The 26,126-nt window shown below is 38.1% G+C and overlaps 1 protein-coding gene across 11 annotated transcripts in view; it reads left to right on the forward strand.

The window, feature by feature from the left end:
• KLHL32 (kelch like family member 32) overlaps positions 1 to 26,126 on the forward strand; it is a 225,724-nt gene that overhangs the window by 179,579 nt on the left and 20,019 nt on the right. For 7 of the 11 annotated variants that reach the window (XM_004372408.2, XM_023727567.1, XM_023727565.1 and 4 more), the window contains one exon: positions 11,603 to 12,329. In XM_004372408.2, coding sequence (XP_004372465.1) covers positions 11,603 to 12,329 — 727 coding nt within the window. Of the gene's footprint in view, positions 1 to 11,602; positions 12,568 to 26,126 lie in introns of those variants that run through there. The other 4 variants (XM_023727569.1, XM_023727570.1, XM_023727571.1 and 1 more) reach the window with 2 other exon arrangements.

A 26,126-nucleotide genomic window follows, 5' to 3' on the forward strand; every position in this document is an offset into this window, starting at 1 on the left:
GAATATCTCTGTGTCAGTGACAAGGAGACCTGGTGGTGCAGTGATTAAAGTACTCGGCTGCTAACCGAAAGGTCGGCCGTTTGAACCCACTAGCCACTCCGCTAGAGAAAGATATGGCCGTCTGCTTCTATAAAGATTTACAGCCTTGGAAACCCTGTGGGACGGTTCTGCTCTGCCCTTCAGGTTGCTATGAGTCAGAATTGACTCCATGGCCGTGGGTTTGGGTTGGTGTCAGTGACCTGGGGTAGCAGCTTTAGCGTGTGAGATCATTTGGTCATAGTGTTGAAGGTTTAATTTCAGGTGGCGAGTATGTTTGCCAGAGAACTTGCTGTTGGCTCGTTATTGGTGAATCAATTCATAAAGAAATATTCAAAGGTTTGATGCTCTTAGGATGCTCCAGGGCATGTTTACAAATCAAACAGTTTCGTTTTTTTTTTTTTTAACCATCAACTTTATAAATGTACCAACAATATTTAAAAGACCCATGAGAGAAATGGCAACATAAGAAAGATGGTTCTTGTGTGTGTTTGAAAATCTCTCTACAAAAGTCTTTCTCCAGATTTGCAGAATTTTTTTTCCCTAATTCCAAATTGCATGAATATATTTTACAAGAATACATCAAGATACTGGAGGTCAAGAGGAAGCCTTGAGTTTTATGGTATTAATAGAGTTTGAAAGTGAGTGGCAAACAACAATGTGTGTATATGTATATACTGATTAGAATTTTATTTTTCACAAAGTAAGTTCCTGGTACACAGTGAGCACTCAATAAGAAATTGAGAAATGAATTAAAAAAAACTAAAAGATTAATGGTTATATCATTTGCCCACAGAAAAGCAAAAGAAGAAAAGTAATCAACTCAGACAATCAACCATTATTTTAGTTTTCTCAAGCCAGATAACTTGTGCGTGTGTGTGTGTGTCCTCTTGCCGCTAAATTAACTAAATTGAGATTTGAGAAGACTTGTGTGGATACAAATTCAAGTATTTTTAGTAAGAGACCCAAGCCAAGTATTGAAAGTGAATATATGCTAAGTGTAATGCAGAGACAGCTAGGTTTAAATCTGTCTCTCTCTTTTCATTCATTCATTTGTTCACACACTCATTCATGCTTCTCTGATTTGGGATTAACAAAGCCACCCTTATGATGTTAAATTACTAGGTTCATTGGTATAAAATAGACTCACATATAGGCGAGTTTATAATCTGCTGTGCTGCCATGCTTTTATTACCACCTTTCAACACAAGGACTATTTAATACCATGTAGCAAATATGTATCAACTATAGCAATCTCTCAAAATTTATGTCAATATTGTACAATTTTACTATGTAAGAATGATCTAAGTGTGCTGTTTTATCGTTAATTTAGAAGGATGGTTGAATTGAGGAATGGTGGCACACTGTCATCGTATTAGTTCTGTATATTGGTGTAAATGTCATTGTTTACCAAGCCCTTTCACGTATGTTAACTCATTTAATCCTCTGTAGACCCCTGTGAAGTACATGGTATCATCCCTGTTTTACAGATGATGAAATGAAGTACAAAGACATTAAGTTGCTGAAACAGGTCTTTTAACATTAAGTCTAACCTTCTTTCATTGTGTCACATTTACCTCTATGGGCATGTACCAATTAGTGGTAGAAGGAAGCACCAGGATTTCTCTTTTCAGCCGAGTTCACCCTGATACTGCATCCACATCACATGCAGTAACTGGGAAATAACTTGAGATGGCGTGGCCCATTAGTGTCACTCTAGTCCCTGTTGCCAGTGGGATACCATATGGTTTTCTTTTATTGACCAAGTTGGTTTTCTCTCACTTTCCAGTGTTGATTTAACAAGGTAAGCTTACTATCTCACTGACCACATGCCAAGTCCCATTTACATTTAGTAGGACATTATATATAAATATGCAGACACTTTTACTTAAAAGTCTCATGTCATCAGTCCAGCATCACGTAATGCTCTGAAACAATCCCAGAAGAGTATGGTGTTTTGGCTCAGAGACCATTAGCAGACTGCAGAAGGACAATTACAGGATGCTATTTCTATAACTGTTCATGTATTTTGCTCAAGCAAGAGGAGACCAAGAATGAGTTTCATTTTCCCTTCAGCAACATGAGTGTGGGTGATATCAGCTGTATTGTTTTCTCCTGTAGGCAATTCTTCCCATCTGAATAGCTTTGTATGTACTAGATAAGAGGATGGCATATTTAAAGACAATCCAGGGGTAAAATTTATGTGACTAGTTCATTAAATTATTTGCCTTTATGCATAAGATCTCATGTTGTTGTTGTTAGGTGCCGTCGAGTCCATTCCGACTCATAGCGACCCTATCGGACGGAGTAGAACTGCCCCATAGGGTTTCCAAGGAGTAGCTGGTGGATTCCTTTTGGTTAGCAGCTGAGCTCTTAACTACTACGCCACCAGCTCATGTAGGGATTTTAAATAAATAGTACCTTGAAGCAGTCACCTTACAAATGGAGAAAAATACTATGATATAAGCCAGTTCTTTTCACATAGGCTTATGTGCACATGTACCCTTACTGGGCACACACACACAAATACACAAACACACACATAGTTCTGGTGAATACAGAATTACAGGCAAAATAAAAAAATCACTTTGTTTCTCAAAAAGATATTGATAGTCTCTACCAGTGATATTTAAATCTGTGGCTCAGAGTCTAGGTACAGTGGTTAATTCTGGTTGCCTCTCCCACCAAGAGGAATTTTGGAGGATTCTACTTTAAAAAAAGTACTTTTTGGTGGATCCATAGGTGACATATATCATAGAGACAGAAGAGACTGTAGCAGTCATCTCATGAACTCACCCGTTTTACAGATGAGAAGACAAATGACTGGCCCAAAGTCAGCCATGTACTCATGCTGTTCTCTTTTTATTGACTTTTCAAAAATTAGCCCAGGCTTCTGCCCAATCCTTGCAGATTGAAAGGACATCACCGGATACTAACCTTACTTATCTTTTCCTTTCATCTTTGATATACAACTTATCTTTTTAAAAAGCCTCTCAGGTTAAAAGACTAAATCAAAGGGAAGCACAGATCTCTTTTTACTTGTCCTCCTAAGTATCTAGAACTCAGGTGTGGCGACTCTCAAGGGTATTTTTCATTGTGATTCTTCCCATCTTATGTGTTTATCACCATCAATAGGAGAGAGACACCCTTGGTCTCAAGGACTCTTGCTTTTGGAGGTCTGCATATATATATATATACACACATTTAAATATGTATATAGATGAGTTGCAGAACACAAATTTTATGCTAAAAGTGAAAAGAGCATTTGTCAATCTCCCAATGTTAATTTAAAAAAAAATTTTTGTTATTGAGAATATACACAGCAAAACATACACCAACTCACCCATTTCTCCATGTACGGTTCAGTGACATTGATTACATTCTTTGAGTTATGCAGTCATTCTCACCCTCCTTTGCTGAGTTGTTCCTCCTGCATTAGCATAAGCTCTCTGCCCCATGAAATATCTAATCTTTTGACTTGCTGTTGTCACTTTGATCCTATATAGATCTTAAAAGGGCATAATGCTCAAGGCAGACATTTTTTACTAGTGAAGCTAAACTATTGTTTGGTTTTAAGAAGACTTCAGGGGATATTTTTGGTTTAAATTTTAAAGATTATCTCAAGGCAATAGTTTCAGGGGTTCATCCTGCCCTATGGTTCCAGAAAGTCTGGGTTCCATGAGAATTTTAAATTTTGTTCTGCATTTTTCCCCTTTTGATCAGGATTTTTCTATAGAATCTTCAATCAAAGTGTTTAGTAATGGTAGGCAGGCACCATCTAGTTCTTCTAGTCTCTTGGCAAAGGAGGCAGTTTTTCATGGAGTCAGTTAGCCACACGCTCTGTATCATCTTCCTATTTCTGACTCTCCTTCTTCCTCTGTTGCTCCAGGCGAATAGAGACCAATTGTGCTTTGGATGACCACTTGCAAGCTTTTAAGACCCCAGGTACCGTTCAGTGAACTAGGAGGTGAACAGAAGCACTAAACACATTATTAGGCCAATTAACTGTGATGTCCCCATTAAACCATGACGCTAAACTTCCAAACCAAGGAACCAAATCTCGAGGTTTTCGGTTATACATAAGCAGTCTCAGCAACTACTCTTTTTTTTTTTCCTTTGTCATTGTTGTAAATATATGTATCACACAACTTCCGCCAATTCAACTTTTTACAGGTGCACAACTTAGTGACAGCAGTTGGAATAATCAGCAGTACAACCCTACCCTTAATCAACGTGATTTTTCCATTACTGTTAACCGCCCCTTTGTCCCTCCCTCTGGCATCTGGTAACTACTAATAAACTTTGGTCTCTATACCTTTGCCTTTTCTTGTCTTTTTATATAAGAGAGGTCATACAATATTTATGATTGACTTATTTCACTCAACATAATGTCCCCAAGCTCCATCCATATTATAGCATGTATCAAGACTTCGTTTTCTCTACTGGCTGAGTAGTATTCCATTGTATGTATGTTCCACATTTTGTTTATATCTGTTGATGGGCATTTAGATTGTTTCCACCTTTTGGCTATTGTGAATAGTGCTGCAGTGAACATTGGTGTACAAGCGTATTTGAGTATCTGCATTCAAGTCTTTTGGGTATATACCTAGGAGTTGAATTTCTGGCTCATGTGGTAGTTCTATTCGAGTGTTATAAAATTTTAAGTGAGCAATGAAAGAATATGTGTAATTATCAAATCTGCTAAGATGAATATTCTTTTAAAAATCTGTCAGGTGTTTTGTTCTGACAGTATATGAACCTAGGGCCTCGTCAGATTTGATTATATTGTAGTATATTTCTTAGAGGAAAAAGAAAATAGCCTGTGTGTATCTTATATAGGTCTGCAGTCAGCTATAATGGTTAATGTGCAACCTCCCTTGAAAAATCTGTTTTACAAGCAAAATGTTGACATAATTTTAATTATAGCACTCAAGTGAGCACTGTTACAATTTTTAATATTCCTCCATGGTAACATTTTCATTGTTCTGGTAAAGAAAATGCTCTGATTCTGCATCCCTAGTTTCTGGTGCTTTTGAATTTTATGGTAATATTGTCTTTGAAGTGAAATTTTTCATTTGCTCTCAAAGAAGAGAATGTGAGTACAAAATTTGGTGCATTTATTTATTAATATAAGCCTTCCTGTCTGTGGTAGTCGTCTGGTATAATATGTCGCTATTTAGACCTCATATGAATCACCTTAAAAAGGTAGTATAACGTGGCAAGTCTCAACAAATGTTCACTTTCATTTGGGAAATTTTCCCCATTTGTAATCTAAAAGAACTGTATATAATTTAAAATCATATCATGTGCCACTTTTAAATTTATCAGAATTCAAAGCATTACAAAATAATACATAAAAGTGTACTTTAATGTAATATATAATAATCATGGTAACTTCACTTTGAGGTCATAGATTAGAAGATAGAGAGCATGCTTTATACTCAATTTAGAAAGGAAAAAGTCTGGCTATGCACTGTCATTCGTTCTATTAAAATACACTTCTGTGGCTTCCCTGTCCTTGTTGCCCAAACACTGTTTAACATGCCCAGCTCTTTGGTGGAGGTTCAGCACCGTAGTTCATTGTTGATATGCTCCTATGCCCTTCCTTCGTCCCTTTCTGTATTTGCAGAAGTGTGGAATTTATGCTGCCTTTCGGGCACTGAGGGGAACCAGTACCCTGGCTTATTTCAGTGGGTAACAAGACTGCAGGGATGGAGATGCCTTTGCCTTCACAGTGTGGGCCCTTGCAAAAGGGAGGGCTCAGTTTGCCCCTTCAGCAAGGCTGTCTGCAACCAAGTTTTAAATGGGAGGATAATAATAGCTGCCCCTGGCAATGGGGCAGAATAAGGCAGTGGGCAAAAATACTGGTCATTGCTTACTCAGCTCTGGCTGATGAGGTCAGTGATAAGAAAATCCTTTTCAGTGAAAAAGAATATGTGTGAGCCAAGACAAAGAAATAGTTATTACTTTAGACAATGTTATAAGGGCTTTATCTTTTGTTAGTGTTGCTTAAAAAGGTTTGATCACTGATCTGTTAAGAACCGGCTTTTTAAAGGGCGCTTTTATGTATATTTGCAAGATACAAAGGCACATCTATGGAAGAGTGCATTGGTGTACATTCTTGGGTTTAGGATGACCTGCTAACCCATAGGAAATTTGTGAGTGTAAGATTTCTTATTGTGTGGGCATTGCTTTGGGGTTACATTGTGTAGTATACACATATATGGACATGTACAAGCAGAGTTAGATTTCAAAACACTTGCTTCTTTAAAAGGGTCCAGGATTTTAGATTTCAAAACAGCAGCTTCTATTTGAATGTGTTCCAGCATAAACAGTAAAGGAATTTGGATCAGAACCTGAGGAGTTGACAAAGTTAAGAATGTAATGTTTGTTCATATAACTGATGTATTTCTAAAATACATATAAGTAATTTCCATATTTTAATTAAACTAGAAAACATTTGTAGAATTTAGGATTATATACTTTTATATTTAAGATTATATGTATTACATATTCTACTTCATAAACTGGCCATACATGGAGAAATCTTAAAAAAAAAGGGGGGGGGATTATCTTCTCCATATATTCCTGAGCCAGGTTTAGTTAACAAGGAATGACCTAGAATTAAAATATGTATTCCAATAAAAAGTGAAATAATAATGTGAGATTCCAAGGACACCCTTTTCTCTAAATACTTGTTCTTTAATTGCAAACTCTTTAATATGCTCTTTATGTCTGAAAACCAAAACCAAACCAAACCTGTTGCCGTCGAGTCGATTCTGACTCATAGCGACCCAATAAATGAGACTTGTTGATAAGTACTGTCAATCTAGTTTGAAGCAAAATGTAGTCTTTTTAAAAGCAGACTTTATTTTTCTAATTTAGAGAATATGCACATTATGTTGGGGCTTGAGTGCATTTGCATAGATTCTACTTTAAAATAATTGTTGTTGAAAAGATGACAATGTTATATAATAGAAAATCACATTCTATAATTTAAAAACTGGGGTTCTAGTTCCAGCTTTTCCACTAATTAGTTGCATAACTTGGGTCAAGTCAGTTAACCTGCCTGGATATGGTTTCCATTGTAAAACTGAAAAGCTTAAACCAAATAGACTCTAAAGTTTCTTCTTGCCCAAATATTTTATTATTTATATGAGAGCTTAAAAGGCTATCATATTCATTACATTCTCAAGAATCTCAAATACAGGTGGTCAGCGCCAGGCTTGTGAAGGAATAAAACGAGGGCTTACATACGCAAGTCAGTGTGCTGCATGCTGCAGTGTGAAGTCTTGAGAATTTGTAAGGCATTATAGGAAAGTTATGAAGGTGAGATTATAAAATAGGAAACTGAAGCCTGTGATAGATAAATATATACAGGTAAAAAGGAATCGGTACTGTTTGCTTAAGAGAAATATGAGAAATGGTCTAAACAGTTGTGAAGAATTTTCTATTTATATAACAAATATTTATAGCAAAGTATGTGCCAGGCACTGCTCTTTATCAAGGATCTGAGGATGAGATAAGTCTTTGAAGTTGGATTAAGCTATAGCAAATGCTCCTTTTAAGAATGAACAATTCTCCATCTGGATAAAATGAGCTAGACTGAGCCAGGTAGGGTCCTTGGGAGATCTCCTGTGGTCTTTGGAGATGAGGGTTTCCTGTCTTTCCGATGGTTTAGGAAACATCTTGCCTAATGTCCATGTTTCGTAAGTATTCTTTTTTGTGCCCTCCCAGACTGCATCTGTAATTTCTTTTCCACTCTTGCTGACTCTGTCACCTAAAAGATGGGAGATAGACTTTGGCTATATTTTCTTTATTCTTCCCCCATTAAATGCTAGCATTTAAGGTGTGGGGAAGTCAGTTTGCCAGAATAAGTAAGATAGAATGGCATATCATCCTCCCTGGTGTTATGCTTTCTCAGTATAGTGTCATTATTTTAAAAGCTACAAGTTCCCTCAATAACCCTTTTCAAACCTAAGCACCAAGATACTATCCAAAGTAAACTGTGGTCTTTAAGCTCCATGATGCCCCATTAATGAATCTGCCTTGTGCTACTCTGGTCTCTAGGCTCCTTAAATGGGTCCCTGGATGCCCTCCACCGCTTTGCCCATAATTCAGTGCAGCCATGAATAGTGCTATGGTGAGATGACACTGTAGAAGTGATTTTGCAGTCCCCATTGTTCTGCATTTTCTTTGCCATGTCTTTCATTATTTGGATAAACGAGTTATCTACAGTTTTAGCAGGTTTTCTCTTACCTAGTCATGTTTATGTTTTCACGAAAGTAAAAACAGAGTACAATAATACTTTTGCATTTATTTATTTATTGAAAAAGCAAAACTATACAGTATCTATATGACTTACTTTACATTTGTCAAGTAAATCAGTTTAATCAGCCATTGATTTATTGACTTTATAGAACCACCATGTCCAAACATGACATCTAACCCATAATACTAAGCTAGATTAAGTATCCTACATGTTAACTAAAGAATCCTTAGATTTCATTAGATTTATACCTTCTTAAAATTGAAACAACAACTTAATTTACTTTAATAAGGAAGTAATTTACCTGAGTGAACTGAACAGTCAATGTAGCTTCCTAAAGTACTTAAATGGAGTCAGCATGGCATGAAAACACAGTTTTTATGAATGGAAATCTGTCTAAAATCTTCCTACTCAAAGTGTGGTCCGTGAAACAGCAGCATTCATATCACCTAGGAGCTTGTTCGAAATGCAAACTCCCAATCTCTCCACCCCCTGCCTACTGAATCTGAATCTGCATTTTTATCAAAAACCCTGGTGATTCATGTACACGTTAGGTTTGAGAAGCACTGAACTTAAATCTATAAGTAACACTATACCTAGGTGAGATTGGTTTGAAATTGGTGACAGGATAGTTAGCGGTGAATTACATTCCCCTTTGATCTGCAGAAAAGATAAACCCAACAAGTACAAATGACTTTTGTAGTCTGAAAATATTAATAGATGGTAAAGGTGTGAAAATTATATTAAATCTGTGAGGAGTTAGAAATATTGAAAGGAAAACAATAAAAATCATTACAGAAAGTGGAAAATAATGTATGTGCTGAAAATATTCTGTAATACGTGGTATTTGGGGAAATTAAACATGGAAAGCATCATGATACATGTGACATAGGAGTAAGAGTTGACAGCAAGCCAGAAATTAATCAGTAACAGAGCATGGTGGTCACTGTTCCACTGAGTTTTCCTTAAGAGCAGAACATAGTTGGGGCTTTTGTACTTTTCATGCAGTAACTGACACTGTTTGCTAGAAAGATGAAGATAAACTGGAGAAGGTTCAGAGATGGGCTGGAAGATTGATTATGGCATAGGAAGAACTGATTTATGAGCAGAGAGAAAAATAATTAAATGGGCAGCACTATGCTATAAAAAGAGGCTATGGAGACATGGGTATTTATCTAATGTTTCTCCAGTGCTTTTTTCTGTAGTATCTATATAAAAGATGCAGAAATGTAAGGGTGTAAGGATGCTAAGAAATCCATTACACAGCAAAGCAATATCAGCTGGAATTACTCAATTAAGTTAGGAGCGATATCAAAGTTTATGTTTCAGAAAATTTCACCCGGTACATGAGAAATGACCTTGAGTGGGATGACTTTATCCTTGAGAACTTTTGAAAGTCCTATGAGCAAAGAATGGAAAATCGTATATTAAATTGTTGAATTATCTCCCCAGGGAAATAATTGGAACCCTGTCCCTTGAAACTTCTAAAATTAGGAAGGAGAAAAACTAGGATGTTGCCTGTAGGAACTTTCTGCACTTTTGGCAGAGACCTGGTGATTGATGAGTTTTTCTTCTGTAATGTCTTTGATTATTGCTGATGTTGCCGTATACAGATACATTATTTTTCTTCAGGTTGGTATCTTATTTAAATAAAAACCACTAGCTTCTAAATAGCTAGAGAGTGTCACTCATCTGTCCTCCACGGCATTGGTAGGCTTCTTGGCATCCAGGGACATTCTTTTTCATTTCTCTTTACTATGCAGTTCATTAAGAGATACATTTCACTGCATACTGGAAATGAATTTACTTCCTATATTCACTTCACTCAGGAAGCTAAAAAGACAAGCCCAAAATGCACCTTGCGTTTTGAAACCATTTGTAAATAGATATGGAAACTCTGAAATCATCTAGTACCTGAAAGAGTTCAGCGATTCTTTTTGCCAGGATGAAAACCCAGGTCGTGTCTACCAAGGAGTAATGCTCAGCACCACATTTCCTTCTCCTTCCCTCTGTAGACTTTTTTTTTTTTCCTTTTTTAATCCAATGATATGCATCAGCTGAACAAGGAAGACCAAATGCCCTGTTCATGGCTCAGAAAGCAAGTAAAACACGACAAAATTACTCAGTTTTCTAATTCATCGTTTTACTTCTTCATGCTAATTCCTTCAGATCCACATTTATTTTGTCCAGGAGATCTAGTTTAATGTAGGTGTTGCTAAGAATAACTCATATTGAATAAACTTGACTGGAGATAATTAGATATGCTTCTTTATACTGATGTGTAGGAAGGTTTGCAAAACTTAGAGATTAAGTCAGATTAATTAAATTACTTCAGGTGTTCCATAATATGGATTTTTGTTGTTGTTGTTGACGGTATTTGTTTTTAAATTATTACTCAATTTTGTTATTCACTCCCTATGTGTCTGCTTTAACTTTAAGAATTCAATTTATCTGTAGCCAAAAGATCTTATCTTACTCCTTTCCCTCTTGACAGACATCCTAAAATGGAAAACAAAAAGTTTAGGATATGTTCTGTTGTTGTATCCAGAATACAAAGATAATCTTTTCTATATCCTGTTTTTGTGAAAATGGCCCTAACATATTGCCAGTATCTTACATGTGCAAACAACAAATGTTGACAAGACGGAAACTAATTGAGGGAAAAAAAAATAAAATTGATAGGTTGTAACCTTACTTTTTCTCCTCGTTTCCTGACTGCTGCAGCTAGCAAAGGGGTGGGAAAACAGTCTTTTTTTCTATCTAAATCATTCTACTAGTGCCATATTGATTTTCTCTCAAGTACGCCCTGTAGTCTCAGATGATCGCATGTTTTCTGATGTTACTTGTATTGATATTGCACCATGATTCTGGGTTGACATATATTGCTTGAGCAGTGATGACACTGCTCCGTGTTGACATTTCATGAGGGTGGCGTGTGCCAAGCCCCCTTATGCGGGAAACATAAGAGAAAGGCTGTTTCACAACAGTATTATCATTCTTTGAAAAGCAATTATTAGTCACCCCATATGATACTGTGAGTCCCCATCATTGTTGTTTAACATTGTTCCCAATCCCCACAGCAATATCTTGAGTTCTTCTGTATCTCTGCTGATGCAGGAAAAAAAATAATCCTCAGATAGGTATCAAAATATTCTCGTGTTACTCTGTTTGTAAGATAAAAAAATTACGCTATTAAGTAGCTGAAAGAATACATGGTGATTTCCCTATATGCCGCTGATTTTGCTCTTTCTTTCTTACTTTTGTATTCCTCTCTTATCTCACCTCCCTCTGTTCCAGCTAGCTGTGAGGTGGTTGGAACACAACTGCCATTACCAGTACATGGATGAGCTCCTGCAGTACATCCGCTTTGGCCTCATGGATGTGGATACTCTCCATACAGTTGCCTTGTCCCACCCCCTGGTCCAAGCAAGTGAGACTGCAACAGCCCTTGTCAACGAGGCCCTGGAATATCACCAGAGTATCTATGCACAGCCTGTCTGGCAGACTGGTAGGACCAAACCACGGTTCCAGTCAGACACTCTATACATCATTGGTGGGAAGAAGCGTGAGATCTGTAAAGTCAAGGAACTTCGGTACTTCAATCCTGTTGATCAGGAGAATGCTCTCATAGCCACTGTTGCCAACTGGAGTGAGCTAGCTCCCATGCCTGTGGGAAGGAGCCACCATTGTGTGGCAGTCATGGGAGACTTTTTGTTTGTAGCAGGAGGGGAGGTTGAGCATGCCAGTGGCCGGACGTGTGCCGTGAGGACTGCCTGTCGGTATGATCCCCGCAGTAATTCCTGGGCAGAGATAGCACCCATGAAAAATTGCCGGGAGCATTTTGTGCTCGGTGCCATGGATAAGTACCTCTACGCGGTTGGGGGCAGGAATGAACTGCGCCAGGTTCTGCCTACAGTTGAGCGATATTGCCCCAAGAAGAACAAATGGATGTTTGTGCAATCCTTTGACCGATCCCTTTCATGTCACGCTGGATACGTGGCTGACGGTCTTCTTTGGATATCAGGTAGAACACACCTCATATGTTGGAAGTATCAAAAAAACACTTTTCATTATGCCATAAATTTAAAAATCAAGCTTTGGTAATGTGACCATGTGTAATTGAATGATTGAGCCAAGGATGTCATTTTAGCTAATTAACATTCATTTATTGAGCACCTACTCTATAGAGAGTAATGTAATTGGAAGTAATTGACCTTTCTATGACTTTCTATGAGTGATTAGTGGAGTGAAAATTCAAGATGAACATTAATGGCCCATGACATCTCTATTTACACCAAACCTTCTATTGTTTAGATTATCAGCTCTTGATTATTCATGGATTGTACTGCACGGTTTGTGGTTTATCCAGGTCCTTTGCTTTTTCTTTCACCCTGGCCTGCCTGCCTAGGATGCATTTCATCAAAGACAAGGCAAGGGAAGTAGAAGTCCAGTTAATCCATCCTGCTACCAGGGTATAGACATGCTATGCATTGTGGGGAGGGATTTAAGTTATTGTCTAAAATGAAGTTTTTGTATTATCTGTGAATTGCAGCTATTCGTGCCGTCCTAATCCTTCATTCCTATTTTCTCTCCCATTCTTGCTGATTATTTGGCAGTATGGTTTTAGATCTATTTTAGTTTACTTTTTTGTCTTTGTTTCTTAAAAAAAAAAACTTTTGATTATGAAAAAAGTAGAGAAACCCCAAGTACACATAACCCAGCTTCAACAGTTACTCACTCATTGCCAGTCTTGTTATCCATATGCTCACATACCCCATCCCCATCCCAGTTTATCTTGAAGCAAATCCTAGACGTATCATTTCATCTAAATAATTCCATGAGTAAATCTACTATATTTACAAGCATTTGTTTTTAAAACATTACCACAATACCATTGTCACATGAAGAAAAATTAATAATAATTACTATCTTCAAAGGAGCCCTGGAGGCACAGTGGTTAAGAGCTATGGCAGGTTAAGGCTGCTAACCAAAAGGTCAGCAGTTCAAATCCACCACCCTCTCCTTGGAAACCCTATGGGGCAGTTCTACCCTCTCCTGTAGGGTCACTATGAGTCGGGATCGACTTGACAGCAATGGGTTTTTTTTGGTCCTATATTCAAATATCAAGTCAGAGTTCAAATATACTCAATTGTTTTATGATCTTTAACAGTTTGTTCAAATTGGAATCTAAAGGAAGTCCATAAATTGCAGTTGTTTGCTATGTCTCTCAAATCCCTATAAATCTATAGGTTCCTACTTCTTGTACTTTTTTTCCTTGCAGTTTTTTGTTTGTCCTCTATAGTTTCCTGCATCCCGTGGTGTGTTCCTTTGTACTCAGTATTTCCTAAACGTTGGTAATTAGATTAGAGGCTTGATCAGATTTAGGTTAGATTTTTTTGGTAAGCAAACTTTATAGGTGGTATTATTTTGGCTTTGACCAGTAATTCATCTGATGCCTACTTTGAAAGACCTAAAGCCTTTTATTGATACGATTTGCTCTCTTTACTCATGCCCATGTGGCATGGGGCAGAAGACTACCGGGTACATTCACAAATGAGTAAACTTAGGTATAATGAATCCAAACAACTGGGTAAAGATTATTTCACAAGTCAGTGCCAAAATTGGACTGGACTGATGCCTTCTTTGAGTTCAAATCATCAAGTATTTATTGGATATCTGCTGTTTGCTAATCACCATGTGACCAAGTCAAAAAATAGTAATGATTTTCCATTGATAATCTTGAAGACTGAGTGAATATGGGTCCTCAGACCCTTTAAACCCTCTTAGCTGCCTTTTGGCATGTACAAGAGAAACTGTGAGGCATAGGTTACCAACACCATATTACCAACCCATGTTTCTAGTTCTGTTATTGAGAAAGACCTCCTTTGAAAGGTTTGCTCTGTCAGGGAAGAAAGTTGCATCTTATCTCAGTTTGGAGGATACCCATTTTGTAACCCAAATGGAACTTATTTAATTTCTATATCACCAAGGACAAAGAGGAAGTGAAAAATCAAATAACATAAATACCAAGAGTAACTTTGCGAGGTTTGTGATTAGAAGAATAAATCACTTTTAAGTCCATCTGTGAAGTCTTCTCAGATTCCCTTAATAATCTTCTCTAGTTTTTAAACACCTGCTCTGAAAAAATTCTCCTTTGTATTTAAAGTAATTCATTTGGACTCAGCCTATTTTTTCCTCCAGTGCCCTCAATAACCAGGGAGACAGCCACAGTCTCAGCTTCTCTGAGTCGTGCCTCCTTTGTTGGCAATTATTTGGTTGTCAGTGAAGAAACCTAGCTCAGGCCAGGGTTTAAGCGCTAAATAAATTAACGAATGAAGTTAGGACTAGGACTAAGGAAGGAGATAAATGAGATGGGCCAGGAGTGACTGGTCCTAAATACCAAATAAACATCAGATACGAGCATGAATATTAACATAAGTAGATACATATTTAAATAAAAGCCTCATTTATCTGGTGACCCATTCCCTTTTCTTTAAGTGTGTTGTGTTGTTATGTGCCATCATGTTAATCCTGACTCACAGCAGTGACCCTATACGACAGAGTAGAATTGCCCCATAGGGTTTCCTAGGCTTTCATCTTTACAGGAACAGCTGGTCAGGTCTTTTCTCATGTGGAAATGCAATTTTTTATATGCTCTCCCAATTTACTTCCCTTCCATTGACTCATTTATTTTCATATATATTGTTAATGTGCTGCATTCCTAAATTTTGCATTGCATTTTCTAAATTTTGTATGAATTTCTCATAAATGTTTTAATAAATATTCTTTGGCAGGGGGCTGTGAAACTAACTTTTAAAAATGCTGGAGTTTCCCTTACATGGCTTTAAAGATATGACTAACACCTTCTTTACTGAGGTCTTTCTTAAGCACAGAGGCTCATTTTAGACTGGCTAGATCTGTCATTCTGACATCAAGTGGACTTCCCTTTCATATGGGTATATATGTTTCCTTTTGCATTTTATTAAGTGTATCAGTGCACTGCAGATCATATTGCTGTGTCACTTTGTATTCCCTCCACCTGCAGATCATATTGCTGTGTCACTTTGTATTCCCTCCACCGTGTAAGGAAATACATTTTCTTTGTTCTTCGTTTGCACTGATGTATGCTGCCCATGTGAACCATACTTAATGAAAACAATCACAGTATTCTCAGGTTTGTTTATCCCCACTGTGTACTTGAAATGAGAAACTCACTTTCCTATGTACAGTACAATACCTTTAATTGGAAAGAAGAGGAAATCACCAGTGACATTTCTAATACCTTCAGTCTTCGCCCAGCTTATAATAAATCAATTGTGAATCTAACCATGGATAGGGAGGGGTGACTAGATTTGCTAATGGGCCCCTTGAAAAAAAAAGACAGGTATATTTCACACTGACTATCACTGATATAGAAGTGTTAACCTGATTTATTGGAGGAGATGAAAATGTTTGCGGCTGTTCTTTATCCTTTACCAAATAGTCAAGTATTTCCGATTTAATTGATGGAGGATGGGGTCATTGGCATCCTTCTGGTATTTTGCAAGCTTTGCCTGATATGGAGGTAGTATGGAATATAGAACATGAGTTTTAGGGGCTTATTTCTGTTCCATGGAACATAAAATGAAGTTTCTTTAGAGACAACATTTCCAACACGTGCTCTGGCTCTCACTGTCTCTCTCCATTTTGGAATCAGGGCACCTTGAAATCTGTCTGTAGTTTTTAAAGTGAGACAAGCAGAGAGGAATTCAGAAAATCAGGCTATATGGATATAGCCATTAGCATTTAATTTAAGATGTTAACACCATTGCCATCGAGTGGATTCCAACTCATAGCAACCACACAGGACAGAGTAGAACTGCCCCCATAGAGTTCTTAAGGCTGTAATCTTTATGGAAGCAGACTGCCACATCTTTTTCCCAAGGAGTGGCTCCTTACTTAAGATGTTAGAGATAGTGAAATTTTATAGGCTCTAGTAGCATTTGAAAGGAGCCCTGGTGGGCAGTGGTTAAGTGCTTGGCTGCTAACTGAAAGGTCAGTGGTTTGAACCCACCAGCCACTCCCCGGCAGAAAGATGTGGCAGTCTGCTTCCGTAAAGATTACAGTCTTGGAAACCCTATGGGGCAGTTCTCCCTGTTCTGTAGGGTCGCTATGGGTCAGAATCCACCGACAGCAACAAGTTTGCTTTGGTAGTAGCATTCGACATTTTGAACCAATTCACAAAATGCTCCACACCATTTTGATTTGAAATGGACAACATTGAAGTAAAATAAGCATTAAATATACTGCAGCTCTGTGCACTGCAATCCCCCCACCCCCCACAAACACACTTTAAAAGAAATAATGTCCATTTTAAGGAATAATTTGTTAACTACTAAAAACATTTGTGTGTGTGTGTGAAAATTAATCCTGAGCTCATTTTGCAGAATAATTTACCTTTTCATTTTTATCAAATGGCAGCAAGATAACAAGAAACTAACTACAAATTAGTGCTTTAAAACTATTATAAAAGTAAAACAAACATTACTGCATTTACTGAAAAGTAATATTCAGTGCTTTCTTAATTCTCTTGATGACTGCTGTGTCTTTACTAATATAGCACTTGTTATAGATAAATAAGATTAATTCAGTAAACACACTTCTTGCCCTCTAGGAGCTGACAATCAAGGAGTTTTTCAGATATTTCATTAATGAATGAACTTTTGTTAAAGTTTCTTTAACTCCCTAGAAGATATGTGTACATTCATCTTGATTAAATTTATATGAAATTTGCATTGCCCCATTTTAAATAACTTTACTCAAACCTACAAAAGGGACTTGGAGCCCTGGTGTCGAAGTGGTTAACAGCTACGGCTGCTAACCAAAAGGTCAGCAGTTTGAGTCCACCAGCTGCTTCTTGGAAACCCTATGGGACAGTTCTACTCTGTCCTATAGGGTTGATATGAATTGGAATCGACTCGACGGCAACAGGTTTAAAGGGACTTTGGTTTTTTTCTAGAATTAATTAAAATTAGAACAATGGAAAATTTTATTAAACAAAATTTTTAAATTCCATATCTTTTAGCTTTACTCTGTACAAGTATTACTTCACTTGTGTCTGAAAAATTACCTACAGAATATTGGGGACTAACAAAATACCAGGTATAGCAGAGGCTGGGTGTTATGTGCTAAGATCACAAGACTGTGATCACACACACACACACCCACACACCCACACACACACACACACACACGTGTGAATCCTTGCTCCACTTCTTACCAATCATGAGATGCTGAGCACAGTTCCTAGGCTCCCTGTCTTGCTTCGGGCTAGTGTTGGAGCTACAAAGTAGAATAAGACACAGGTTCTGCACTAGAGACTTGCAGTATAGTAGGGGAACAGACTTACAAACACATTGACTATAGTGTGTGATGACAGAAGTCTTTTCAAGGTACAGAAGTAGTACAAAGCAGGGAGTAATTATGAAGTAATTATGAAAGTTTTCACAGAAGAAGGTAAAGCCTTCAGCCTAACTAATCCTCCAGTCCATTGGCTATTTTCTTCTTACTCATTAACCCCTTTCTGGAAACCCTGGTGGCATAGTGGTTAAGAGCTATGGCTGCTAACCAAAAGGTTGGCAGTTCAAATCCATGAGGCGCTCCTTGGAAACTCTATAGGGCAGTTCTACTATGTACTATAGGGTCGCTATGAGTCAGAACCGACTCAACAGCAGTGGGTTTGGTTTCGGGTTTATCCTCATGCTTGGACTTTATGGTGCAATCATTTCAGTGACTCTGTTGCCCTCTGGCAAACATGCAAAGCTGAAGGAACTGAGCGATCCACTTTGTGCAGGGCAGCTGAGTCCTGTGGGAAAAGACGAGTCAGTGGGAGGGCTTGGTATGAGTATATACCCAGCTCACCCGACACAGCTGCACTCTCTCTGTGCTCTCTACACCGACCACTGTGGTCTACTCTCTCACCTACTCTCCTTCACTGGCTAAACTTCTTCACTTTCTTCAAAACTTTCTCTTCTCAGACTCAGAGCACAGGACCATGCCTTCTATTTCTAAGAGCAAATATAAATAAGGAGATTCTTACAATGAGTCAGCATGAGATACGATGAGGTAGAGTGGGAAGTCCAGGTAAAAAGTGTGAGACCAGCAGGCAAGAGTGAAACTCACAGGAGATTGTCCTGGGAAGGGGCCAAGGGTGGTGGCTGAGAAACACTGACATGTGAGGAGCCTGCAGAGGAGGGGGAACTAAGGAAGGAGCCGGAGAGATGTCCAATACCTCAGGGACATCAAGCTCCAAAATGCTTCCATTCGATTTTTCAATTAGGAACTACTTGGTAATTTCAGTGGTAGCAATTTCGGGGGAGTAGAGGATGGTGGAAGCTGGAATGCAGTGGCTTGAGGTGTGGATGGGAAGTGAGGAAGCAGAAACAGCAGATACAGGCTACCTGCGCAAGAAGTTTGGATAAAGGCTGTCTTAGCCTATTATCAATAAACGGTGTATCGTCTAACACTTCATTCCCTGGATCTGAGCTTACCAGTAACTTCCCAGTTATTATCTAGCTTTCAGTATACTCCTGCCTACAGGATGAGAATGTGCTGTTTCCAGGCACACACGTTTTTCAGTCCATGTGACAGCCACATTTTTTCATTATAAATTAATAAATAGCATTTTGGCTTTAGAAAGAAAAAATAAGGGAATGAAAGAGAAAAAGAAGGAAGGAAGAAGGTTTTGCTAAAAAGAGTAACTAGAGGAGGAAATCTAGGATCGATGGAGAATCTTTTTTTTTTTCAAGGATGTCAGTACATTAAGCAAGTTTATAACTAAGGAAAAGAAAAGGCTGAAATTGAAGATATAGGACAGGAGCATCTATTTGTTCGGTAAATGCTAAGAGCGTCTTGTAGGTGTCTGGAACTGTGATAAGTCACGGAGATACAATATTGGTAATAGACACAGAAACCCAGAAGAGGAGGTTCAAATTGATGTGATGGACAGGGTCATGTGTTGGGATTGTGCAGGGTCTGGACTAGGTAGAAGACCTGAGAAGAGTGGCCTTGGGAAAAGCTTATGAGAAGCAATAGCGAGGGAACTGACAGAAGTGTTGACAGCCCATACTATGATTGGAGACCATAAAATTGTGATGACCCAGTTTACAAATTTCTGTCCTGCTTTTTGGTGGTGCTCAGCAGAGAATCGGAGAAGGCAGATCCTTGGATTCACTTACAATGGAAGGTTTTTAGCTTGGCAATAGCAAAAAGGATCATATTAGAAGGAGTTCTGCATGCTGGGATCCCTGTTAGGTAGGCATGAAGGGCTCAAGGATTTCTTGAGGGAGAAGAATGTGTGTTGTGGGAGTGAATACATAAGAGAGTGTATGTCTGTTGCCCCTGGAGGCAGTTACCACGTGAGGAAGCCACCTGTTTGGTAGAGGTTTGGAGCTTGATTATTTGACATGTCCACTTAACGGTTCATAGTAAATTAAAATGTCCACTAAGAATAAACTCTTTGTTGATCTGCATATTATTAGATTCTAGCAACCAGCTGCCTCTAGCAGTTACTTTTTCTTTTTCTCCACTTCTGCCCCAGGCTTCGCTGCTCCCCATCTGAAGGAGATTAAAACAAAACCGCTACAATATTGTACTGAGATGGAAGCCAGACATAAGTGAGCCATTCTGCACTGCTTTAAAAAGAGTTAAATGGTTTGAAGGGAAGAAAGCAAGCAGATCACCTATATTCTTCAAAAATAATGAAGAAAGCTTCAATCCTAAACTGACTTGTTTACCCTCCACATTATTGCCCAAGAAATAAGGCTTTAAGAGGTTAAATGACTTCCCTAGATCACGCAGATAGAATGTAACAAAGTTGGAATTTGAGCTTTGTCTGATTTTTAAAACCATGATTTTCTCACTAACCCACATAAACCAGTTGTTTATTACCTCAAAAGAGGTCTGAAAAATAGATGCTTAAATCGTAAAAAGAAATAACTTCCAAATGACATACAGCTGAACAACCGTACCTGAAGATTTGTTTAGGATCAACAGTCATTTGATTGTCTTTAATTGCTTAACTGTCTATTTTTCTCAGGGCTCAGGGCACAAAATAATGTCAATTTTGTGGTTCTACAGCTCAGTTTCTAAAATGTAAACACTGGCAATATAAAATTAAAAGGTAAAATAAACTTAGTGATAATATGGAGCTACTCTGAACTATATTTGTGAAAGGATTACAATATAGTAGTCTGTTATTAGTTGCTTTCAAGTCAGCTCTGACTGAAAGTGACCGTATGTATAACAGAATGAAACAATGCCTAGTCCTGTGCCATTTTCACGATCATTTGTATGTTTGAATCCATTGTTTTGGCTATTGTGTCAGTTCATCTCATTGAGGGTTTCCCTTGTTTTAGCTGACTTTCTAATTTACCAACTAAATGTCCTTTTCTAGCGATTGGTCTTTACTAATGACATGTCCAAAGTAAGTGAGCCAAAGTTCGTCATCCTCCCTTCTAAGGAGCATTCTGGTGGTATTTCTTCTAAGGCTGACTAAAACCCAAAAAACCTGTTGTTGTGGAGTGGATTCTGACTCAAGCGACCCTATAGGACAGAGTAGAAACCCCCATAGAGTTTCCAAGGAGTGGCTGGTGGATTCAAACTGCCGACCTTTTCGGTTAGTAGCCAAACACTTAACCACTGCACCGCTTGGTGACCTCTAAAATCGGTAGTTTAAATAGCTTGAAAAAAGAGATACAAAAAAATCTACTTTAGACTACAAAATTTATTCATTGATTAATTTAATATCCTGTACATAGTCATTTGTACCTTTTATGGAAATGGTAAGAGATTTCCATAAACAAACCACTCCAGTAGTGTACTAAACTTCCCTTTAGATTTGCAGAGACACTGAGATGGTTTTCTGCAATCCTGAATTTGCTGGCAGAATTCCAACCTAAGTGTCCTCCCTAAGAGCAGGGAGATGATCAGTTCTTTGCATCCTCTTCTGTCCCAGTTGTGGACTAGCCTTGTATTAGGTACCACAGGCTTCTGTCCTGACGAGGTTAGTGTAGCGTAGGACTCTACTGTCAAGAGATATTTTCTGTCAAGAAGAAAAAAAATTAGCAGAGTCATCAAGTGGCCCATTCTGACCAAAGTATAATAAGAGCAATTTTTCTAAACACCTCTATTTTATAGACACTGCCAGGGTTGACCAGTTGTTGCTTTTGAGCTCAGTATGAGTTGGGGAGTGGATGAATTCCTGGTAACACAGACAAAGGTTGCTTGTTTGGCAGTCACCTGTCATCATCTCTCCGGTGTGCACGTATCCATTTGTCACAACATTTTGTGGTTAGTTGTACAGAGAAGCTTAAGAAAAAACGCTTTACTCTTGTCTTCATGATAGAAAGCTTTTCTCACTGCTGATAGCATGGTGGTAACTTTTCATTTCTTCTGGCAGTTTTTAAAGACTTATTTGACTTTGGGGGAACCTCCAGTATATCTTTAAATCACAGTTCAAAAGTATACGACAGGGTTATTCATTTTCAATTTTGGCTGAAAAGTCTTAACTTTGACTGTGGCACTTCAAAGTTAGGGAAAACTTGGCTTTAAAAATGAATGCTGATACAGGATGGCATATTTAATGACAGATGTATCTATAGAAAGCTGTTAAGATGCAGATTGTCCTCCCTGGAGTGGGGTGGGGGAGATCAAAACTGCCAGTCTATAAAATATACTGGATAGAGGAAGGCATGGAATCTATCTTTGCAAGTGCTTTGATTGCAGGGGACAGTATAGCAGCATGTGGCATCATAACCCAGAGCAGACAAATCAGCTTGATGACTTCCAAAGCCAAGAATACCGCTGCAGGCAAGGATACTCCAGTCTAGGAGAAATTAAAACATATAGAGACTGTTATTAATTCCATATCTATTTTTGTATAGTCAAATCTGTATGCAAATCCTTAGCATCTCATTTCAACAGATTAATCTAAAAGTGAAGAGCGTTATGTGAAGAGAATGTAATGGTAAAGCTCTGCAAATGAGCCATACTGCTAATGTGGGCTGCAAACTTGGGTATTTTTTTTTTCTTTTTAATTTCTTTTTGTTCTGAGAAGAAATGGTTTTATTTATATGCTCACTTGTAAATTATTTCAAAGGGGGAAGGCAATAGAACCAATTTCCAAGGTTTTCCTTCACAGTCCTGACTTGGTACAAGTTACAGCACTAGGTTTTTCAGTCACCTCCTGTGGTTTAACATTCTCGAGGTAATCAGCCAAATAACTAACTGGGACTTTTATTTTTACTCCCCACTTGTAACCTAATATCTCATTTCTAAACACTATTATATGAATGAAAATTTGTATATATGGGTAAGAAATCTAATTACTGAGTGCAGATTAAGGAAAAAAGGTATTATAGATACCTTCATGGAAGACAGTAAATAATAATTGTGAAGAGCATAGAGATACATTGCATGCCCTGCTTGGGAGAGGGGAAGTAATAGCTACATTCTAATCTATTGGTTGTGCATTTAATCTATAACTGGCAAAGTCTGATACATATAGTAGTGTAAATATTTTCAAACAGTGTCATAAACAGATAGTTTACTGCAGTAGATATTAATTCTCTCCCATATTTCTAAAACAAGTAGGGAAGCCTTCGAAGTTTTAAAATAATGGGTGGAAACTTTACCCTCTTTTCCCCCTCAGCTGGAGAAATGATTATAGGCAAGCTTGTCATTAATCTGGTGGTTATAGCCCAGATCAAAAGGACTGGCAATCATTTTAATCCTGAAGACTTGTGAGGCCTCAGTAGATTTGATTATTCTTGTGTAGTTGTGCTGAAAAAGAATTATTGAACTTTCAATTTTTAATCAGATAAGAAAGGGAAGGTTGGGTGTAAAACACAAACACATATTTATTTTGACAAGCATCTTGACTCTGCGTAGGTATTTCAACCTCAGCTTACTTTAGTGTGATTTCTTTTCCTTTGGTTTCATTTTAGAAAAGAGACATTCAACGGGAAATCCAGAGAAGACTTTCTTTGAGGGCAGGAAACTCATTTCTCTCTGTTCTTTGTAGATGTTTTCCATGGACAAAGCTTTCGTTGATCTTAAAAGTGGTTGCAAGCTGCAGAGAGAATGAAAATAGCCTTCCAGTTAATAATAGCCATGGTCAATTACATGAAAGATATAATCTCTTTACTGGGATTGAGTAAGAAAGTAATGATTGTCCTGGACAGGTTCCCTTCCCTTTATGTATCCATTAGTATTGACTGATTATTACAGCTCAGTTGAAGATTAGGTACTAATCCTCTGGATTCTGCTTGACCTGACTCCTGGTCATGGAGTTGATGGTGGTGACCTATACAAAGTATTTGTATTGTAACAGCACTTATTTTTAAACACTAAGAATTCCAATAGGAAACCTTTTTAGTCTGACTCAATTTTAGATCTTTACTGCAAAAGTAACTGCTTCTTTGTGATACTTACTAAAGTAACAATATTATTCATTTTACGGCAGGGTCTGGAACTATATACAAGGCAATATTTCTTAAGGTAGATTTTGTGGTCCTCATATTTCTATTATTTTATTACCTAACATTTATTACCTACTGGCATTATTTTCTCTCTTTTATTTGTTATTTTTAAGGGATTTTCCCCATCTGATGGTAAAAATTAAAGTACAGTTAATAATTTCTAAGTTTTATGTTCTTGTTGTTAGGTGCCGTTGAGTTGGTTCCAACTCATAGCGACCCTAGTACTACAGAATGAAACACTGTCCAGTCCTGTGCCGTGCTCACAATTGTTGTTATGTTTGAGCCTATTGTTGCAGCCACTGTGTCAGTCCATCTCGTTGAGGGTCTTCCTCTTTTTCGCTGACCCTGTACTTTACCAAGCACGATATCCTTCTCCAGGTACTGATCCCTCCTAATACCATGTCCAAAGTATGTAAGACGTAGTCTCGCCATCCTAGCTTCTAAGGAGCATTCTGGCTGTACTTCTTACAAGACAGATTTGTTCATTGTTTTGTCAGTCCATGGTATATTCAATATTCTTCGCCAACACCACAGTTCAAAGGCATCAGTTCTTCTTCGGTCCTCCTTATTCATTCATTGTCCAGCTTTTGCGTGCATATGATACAACTGAAAATACCATGGCTTGGGTCAGACGCATCTTAGTCTTCAAGGTGACATCTTTGCTTTTCAACCCTTTAAAGAGGTCTTTTGCAGCAGATTTGCCCAATGCAGTGCGTCCTTTGATTTCTTGACTGCTGCTTCCATGGGTGTTGATTGTGGATCCAAGTGAAATGAAATCCTTGACAACTTCAATCTTTTCTTCGTTTATCATGATGTTGTTTACTGGTCCCATTGTGAGGATTTTTGTTTTCTTTATGCTAACGTGTGATCTATACTGAAGGCTGTGGTCTTTGATCTTCATCAGTAAGTGCTTCAAGTCCTCTTCACTTTCAGCAAGCAAGGTTGTGTCATCTGCATAACACAGGTTGTTAATGAGTCTTCCTCCAATCCTGATGCCCTGTTCTTCTTCCTATAGTCCAGCTTCTTGGATTATTTGCTCAGCATACAGATTGAATAGGTACGGTGAAAGGACGCAACCCTGTTGCACACCTTTCCTGACTTTAAACCACACAGTATTCCCTTGTTCTGTCCAAACAATTGCCTCTTGATCTATGTACAGGTTCCTCATGAGCACAATTAAGTGTTCTGGAATTCCAGTTCTTTACAATGTTATCCATAATTTGTTATGATCCATATAGTCGAATGCCTTTGCATAGTCAATAAAATACAGGTAAACATCTTCCTGGTATTCTCTGCTTTCAGCCAGGATCCATCTGATATCAGCAGTGATATCCCTGGTTCCAAGTCCTCTTCTGAATTCAGCCTGAATTTCTGGCAGTTCCCTGTTGGCATACTGCTGCAGCCATTTTCGAATGATCTTCAGCAAAATTTTACTTGCATGTGATATTAATAATATTGTTTGATAATTTCTGCATTCAGTTAGATCACCTTTCTTTGGAATAGGCATAAATATGGATCTTTTCCGGTAGGTTGGCCAGGTAGCTGTCTTCCAAATTTCTTGGCATAGACAAGTGAGCACTTCCAGTGCTGCGCTCATTTATTGAGAAGTCCTGTTGAAACATCTCAATTGGTATTCCATCAATCCTGGAGCCTTGTTTTTTGCCAATGCCTTCAGTGCAGCTTGGACTCCTTCCTTCAGTACCGTCAGTTCCTGATCATGTGCTACCTCCTGAAATGGTTGAACGTTGACCAATTCTTTTTGGTACAATGACTCTGTGTATTCCTTCCATCTTCTTTTGATGCTTCCTTTATTGTTTAATATTTTCCCCATAGAATCCTTCACAGTTGCAACTCGAGGCTTGAATTTTTTCTTCAGTTCTTTCAGCTTGAGAAATGCCGAGCATGTTCTTCCCTTTTGGTTTTCTATCTCCAGGTCTTTGCACATGTCATTATAATACTTTACTTTGCTTCTTGAGCCACCTTTTGAAATCTTCTGTTCAGTTCTTTTACTTCATCATTTCTTCCTTTTGCTTTAGCTACTCGATGTTGAACAGCAAGTTTCAGGGTCTCTTCTGACATCCATTTTGGTCTTTCTTTCCTGTCTTTTTAATGACCCTTGCTTTCTTCAGGTATGTTGTCCTTGATGTCATTCCACGACTCGTCTGGTCTTCGGTCGTTAGTGTTCAACCCGTAAAATCTGTTTGGTCTCTAAATTCAGGTGGGATATACTCAAGGTCGTACTTTGGCTCTTGTGGACTTGTTCTAATTTTCTTCAGTTTCAACTTGAACTTGCATATGAGCAA

Source organism: Trichechus manatus, unplaced genomic scaffold (genome assembly GCF_000243295.1).
Source record: "Trichechus manatus latirostris isolate Lorelei unplaced genomic scaffold, TriManLat1.0 scaffold00017, whole genome shotgun sequence".
NCBI classification, from domain to species: Eukaryota; Metazoa; Chordata; class Mammalia; order Sirenia; family Trichechidae; genus Trichechus; species Trichechus manatus.